The following is a 6000-nucleotide window of genomic DNA, read 5'->3' on the forward strand; positions in this document are numbered from 1 at the left end:
GAAGAGCTTTTCTTTGAGATACGATTGTTTTCGACGGCCGCGCGCATCTGTCACTTCTGCTGTTGTGCTGAATCGTCGCGCCTGTCATGAGTGCCAAGAACTTTCAGCGCTCGTTCTCAGCAGCGTTCAAACGGGCTGCTATCCTCCATGTTGAGGAAACTAACAACTGCACATCGGGACGCAAGTCTGGAGTCAGTGAACGTGTGGTGCGGCAGTGGCGGCTTCAGCACGAGAAAATTTGGCCTCTCTGGCTACTGTGTGCGGGTGGGTCCTCTCTGCGTGGGGGGCTGTACCGCGCGATGTCGTGGTGCGGTCGTTCGCGAAGTGTGGACTCACTTTTGATGACGATGTACGGTGGGACCGCAGCAGCTATGACGGCAGCAGTACCAGTGAGGTCAACTCTAGTGACGATGAGTAGTCTTAGCAACCCCATCAATAAATTTCCCTTGTGTGAAATGCACTCGCGTGGTTTTTCTCCCCCCCCCCCCACCCCACAAACACACACACATTTTTTTTTGAGACATGCAATTTTGGGGGGGTCGACCTACATTCGAGTCGACTTACAATCGTGTAAATACGGTAGCATTTGACTGCATATTTAGTCCACATTTTTCTAAACTGCTGCTAGGTACAAAGCTTCCAACATTATGCTTTGTGTACTATTGGTGGACTTTATTTCTGCAATTACATGTTTGCTACTGCTATGAATCTTGGCCAGCAAAAATTATCCTTTTGTCTCGAATCCCTTTCTATTAATAATCAGACATTCATTGCTGTAACACCCTGTGTAACAATAGTCGGCTATAATGATGAAATTTTCTGGCATGTGATTATTGTTACCAAAAGACCGCACTGTACAGTACATATGTTTCATCTGTCATTCATTCCTAGAATTCCAAGCATAGTTGGCAAATAACTCGGCTAGTTATGCCTAACACTCACCTCTAGAAAGCAAACTGAAGAGGAAAGGACAAAGTATCGACAAGTTTTAGGCCTGGGCACATTGGTAATCTATTCCTGAGAAAGCTTGAAGTACAGCCAAGAAACAGGTACACGATAAATAGTAACAAATGACACCTAAGTGCACTTGTGTTGAGATAATGCGGATTGTGCCCCTGTGCCTTTGCTGTTCTGCAAGTTCTCCCTACATACAAACAGTCTTGAAAATACAGCATGTGTGCTATCACTACAGCACTGTCCCCCCCCCTTATACAATTTTTAGTTTTTTTTCATACTTGCATGTCAGTTTAACTTCAAGAGTATCGCGTAAGAAAGCTCTAGGAAATTTGTTGCACAAAGTATTCGACAAGCAATACCCGTTTCACATTTCGAGATCTTTCCTCGTCAATTCGGTTAAGCATCCCCCATATCTGGTATGCCAGAAGCATCGTCTTCTGCAGCTCCAGTATCAGCAAAAGATAGTGGTGCAGCCTGTGGTGAAGAGCTGTCGTTCCCCATGAAAAGCCTTGTAGCCAGCCTCCTTCCGGACTCAGTACCATTCTCGTTCTTCCTTGCATATGATTGCTCTGCACTAAACATGTACAATAATTTACTATGTAAAATGCACACAAAACATTTATCAACTGTTCACCTTGTAAAGATAATGTAATATCATCCATCAAGAAAAAGTGCGGGGCCCACACCATGATGAAAACAACACAGCAACCACCTTCGCAATGTTACAATGATAAATAAGACCTTAGCCCGTCTAAAATGCACAAGTGCGCTAACAAAGCGAGTAAGTAAAATCATAATTATTATGTACAGTTAATGTGATTTTTCGGACTCGCTAGGGACTATGAAAATATACAAAAAGACGAATGCATGCCTTTAACTGCCCTCAGGAGCTGAAATCACCACAGCCACGTCCGAAACAGCTTTAAAGACAATGCCAGTATAATTATAACAGCGCTTGTACTGTGAAAGGAGATGGCGGGTGCCATACGCACATGCATAATTAAGGAACACATATTATCTCCCATGACAGTGGCCCCACTGCACTCTTGGTGTGCTTCACTGCAATACAGTACGTATGCTTGAAAAACTGTATTGCAACGAAGCTGACTTTTGCAAACTGGCGTAATGCAACTCTTTAGACCCTTGTCATGCTTTCCGTGTTTCGACGCCATTGGCGAGGATGACGTACGCGAATCATTTAAATGAAAAACTCGGCACCGAACAGCAGGAAGCTTGATAGCGAGCGTCGAAGCAGCTAAGCCTAACAACAGCACAAAACTACTATGGCTGCCAGCGGATCGGCGTGCGAGAGTGCTTGTTCGTTGCTCTGAGATAATAAAATTTAAGTTAGTGCTGTTTCGGACCTGCGGTCACGGCATGAAGTCCAAAACATCAGACAGCGTAGGGTCTCAGCAGCTGAAATTTCAGACATCCTTATACACTGGCTCTATGAGGTACTTGGCAGTGCCATGAAGACCCCTGAATCAGGCATGTCCGAAAAATCAGTCGTTGAATATAATGGGAATACTAGAAATGAAATGGGAGAGAACATGACGATGAGAAGCTCTGGCTGCCAGAGTGCACTCACCATCGACCATCTCCTGTAAATAAAGCAATTTTATCCCTAACGGAACATCCGCTCTATTTCACCTGTTGAGAAACATTCAACAGCAGTAAGATGTGTTTTTTCCCTGCTTTATGCTTATACTGAAAAAGACACAGAACTATTATCAATGGCAGTGCCACAAGAGCTTGGTTTCAGGCTGTTGACATCTAACAGCTATTGGGTTCCCCATGTGGCAGGGCCAAACTCCCTCATGCTTGATCAAATTCCAGAACCTCGCAGGCCTTCATATCGAGGTAAGATTTCACAAGAAATTCATCCACTAATTACACAAACAAAATATTTACACCAAGTTATTGTAGGCGTGAGCTGGACAAGATTAACTAAATAGCAGTGCCATGGTACGAGCGCGACCAAAAAAAATTTAATGCCTTGGCCTGATGGCCATCATTCCAGATTGAGGAAGCCAAGACAGAACCTAAGTGCAAAAAGTGCTCTCTTATTTTGTGCATGTGCTGTGTGTGCTGGCACAAAGTGTTTCAGTGACTGCATAGTGTACTTGTCAATTCTGTTGAAGCCACCAAAAATGGTATATTTTGACGTAAACAAAGTCCACAGGAAACTTATTTACCTTGTGTGCAAGAAGGTGACAACTATATTCAATGATAACCTAAGAATTCAGTAGCTCTGCCCACAAGAATCCCACTGCACTTGCTCTCTGTGCTTCGAAAGATAGTTTCCGAGAGACCAATATTTCTCAACCAGTGTGCAAATGTATGTATATCGTGCTGCTACTTTGCAATTTTATTCAAAGCCACAAACTGTTAGCAAATTATTTTAAAATGTGCATAGCTTATGATCAGGAAAACCGCTGTCCTGCACAATTCTGTAATGGCAGGACATTATCAACAAAAAAAAAGGGGCATGAAGACAGATCACAGTAAGTAACAATAAGTTTAATGTAGTTATTAAACATACCTCAATTTTCTGCCATGGTAAATATGACAACTATGATGGTAAGATGGATACAAACAAGGTAACAGGAATGCGATTCCTGCCCAACACAGTAGCTCAGTGGCTACGGTGTTGTACTGTTGAGCTCAAAGTTGCAAGTCTAATCTAGGCTGCGGCGGTCGCATTTCGATGGGGGTAAAATGGTAAAATACTCGTGCACTTAAATTTAGGTGCACGTTCAAGAACCCCAAGTGATTAAAATTGGTCCGGAGCCCCCCACTACAGCATGCTTCATAAACAGATGTAGTTTTGGCACATAAAACCCAAAAATCTAGTTTTTGTAACGCTTTGTGTACCATGCCCATTGGGCATGGTTAGCCCTCTATCAATGGTTTGAAACGCCGCTTTCGAGACCTTCTGCGCCACTCACGGACATACTGCGCTATCGGACGTGAAGGAGGAGAGCTATATTTTAGTTTTCTAAGCAGTTTGCTTTTTTACCACAAGGCGGTTATTTTGAAAAGCACTCTGAAGTTTCGCGATCATCAAAGGAGAGTGAAAAAATGGCCGCCCGCTATCGATGGTTTGAAACACCGCTTTCGAGACCTTCCGCGCCACTCACGGACACACTACGCCATTGGACGTGAAAGAGGAGAATCTATACCTTTGTTTCCTAAGCAGTTCGCTATTTTCCCACCAAGCGGTGATTTTTAAACGTGCTCCGAAGTTTCGCGATCGTCAAAGCAGAATGCATAAATGTCAGCTCTGGAAACGGCGCGCATGCTTTGGGAGATCGCAGATGTTGCCTCTGCAGCTGATCTTATCCATACATCGAATAGCAGTGAGTGAGAGGACGCTGAATTTTCGTTGGGCTTTCAGTCTGAAAGCGACGATGATGCAAACCAGCCCAGAACATTGGCGGCCGCAGCCCAGCACTCCCAACTACAGTTGCAGTTAAATTTTTGTAGCAGAATACCTGTTCAATGAAAAATTTAATTTTTTTAATAGTGCCTAATAGATGGCAATACATTTTGTATATCTCATAATTTTTGTAACATTTTTTAGTAGATACAAGTGTGTCTTTACAAACTTTGTTCAATTTTATCGGACAATCTTGCTTTCAACAATTTACCTTTTTTATGACATATATCTCGTTAATAAAACTTTTGTGCATGAAAAGCGCATTCATTTTGCTTTCTGTTTATATTATTACATTAAATATTGAGTGCGTAGTTCCTTCAGAAAAAAAAAAAAAAAACGTCTGTCGTAACATACAAAAAACACCTATTTTCCCCATGGTAGGGAAAGAGTTAAACGTGATTCCTTGTAGATGACCTTGCTGATTGACTTGCCGCCAAAACTGGTGTGGTATTTCAAGAAGCACCATAGCAGGGATGCCCTTGGTAGCACCATAATTTAGCTTATCTTGAAGTGTTACGTGAAGCTGCGGCAATGTAAGAATTATCCATGTGTGGATGAACTTGCTGAGCTTTTTGACGTCGGTGCATGCATTGTCTTCTAGGTTGGCAAGGACAAGAAAATGACTGACAGTGTACTTGTTACACTGTGCCGAAAGCAGCTAGCACAGGTTGGCAAGAGCCTTCATTGTCATGTATGACAACTTCACCAAGTGTGCTCAGCACTCATGCATACATGGCTTCTTTTGGTGCGATGAGGTGCCCACGGTTATAGAGATGCAGAAAGCTACATGTGTTGGTTGCCACGTGCTGGTCATCACTGCACATCTTAAGCTTTAGCTCGGGCTCTGCTCCAATGCTGCCTATTCAAATACATGTAAAACGCAGAAATGCTTTTTTGAGATTTTCCCTCGGCCAATTTTAATGACATTTGTTGCATTTGAGAAAGTTATTCTAGTGACTGTTGGAAGAGGAATTTTGATATACCCTAGGTCCTAAATTTTTTTCCAGGAATGGCTGAAAAAGGGGAGGTTGAGAAAAACAGAGAGTAGTATTTTGCGGAATGCTTTCCCACAAGTATCTGTCAAGAGCGAGAAGTGTAACCCCAACCCACTTCTCAAGCCATGCTGTTCTGCCTCAACTCTTACTCTATACAGCCTACCTCCTTGGGGTGCAACATCATGCAGTGACGCAAAGGCTGCCTACTTTCAGTTGATCTGAATCGTAGTATGTTCTGGTGTCTCTGACACAATTTTTCTCATTAATGTAGAGATGGTGGTCTCAAGATGAGTTTACATGCAGCGCTCGCATGTTCTACAGCATGCAGCCAGTGCAGTTTACTACATGGATAACCTGCAACACAAACAGATGGGTGCTGGTTTCCAGTGTCCTTGAGAGGTACATAAAAGCAGAGTGATGGTACCATTCATGTTTCTCCCGTAAGAAAAAGACATCGCGACACTTGTGTTGACGTGAGATTACCCTCCGAATCCCACTGCACCATTGTTAACCTTTCCTGCAATCTTTCTCACTCTTTCCCTTATTCTGTGCAGCGTCACAAGTCAACAGCAATGCTCAGCTTTAAAAATAAACTTTTAGTGCGATAGC

At 43.0% G+C, this 6000-nt stretch overlaps 1 protein-coding gene across 11 annotated transcripts in view; it reads right to left on the reverse strand.

The window, feature by feature from the left end:
• Positions 1–708: 708 nt before the first annotated feature.
• Positions 709–6000, reverse strand: part of LOC119437723 (uncharacterized) — a 108717-nt gene continuing 103425 nt past the window's right edge. For 8 of the 11 annotated variants that reach the window (XM_049660808.1, XM_049660806.1, XM_049660807.1 and 5 more), the window contains one exon: positions 709–1526. In XM_049660808.1, coding sequence (XP_049516765.1) covers positions 1278–1526 — 249 coding nt within the window. In that variant the 3' untranslated portion in view covers positions 709–1277. Of the gene's footprint in view, positions 1532–6000 lie in introns of all 11 variants that reach the window. The other 3 variants (XM_049660815.1, XM_049660813.1, XM_049660814.1) reach the window with 3 other exon arrangements.

This window comes from Dermacentor silvarum, chromosome 1 (genome assembly GCF_013339745.2).
Source record: "Dermacentor silvarum isolate Dsil-2018 chromosome 1, BIME_Dsil_1.4, whole genome shotgun sequence".
NCBI classification, from domain to species: Eukaryota; Metazoa; Arthropoda; class Arachnida; order Ixodida; family Ixodidae; genus Dermacentor; species Dermacentor silvarum.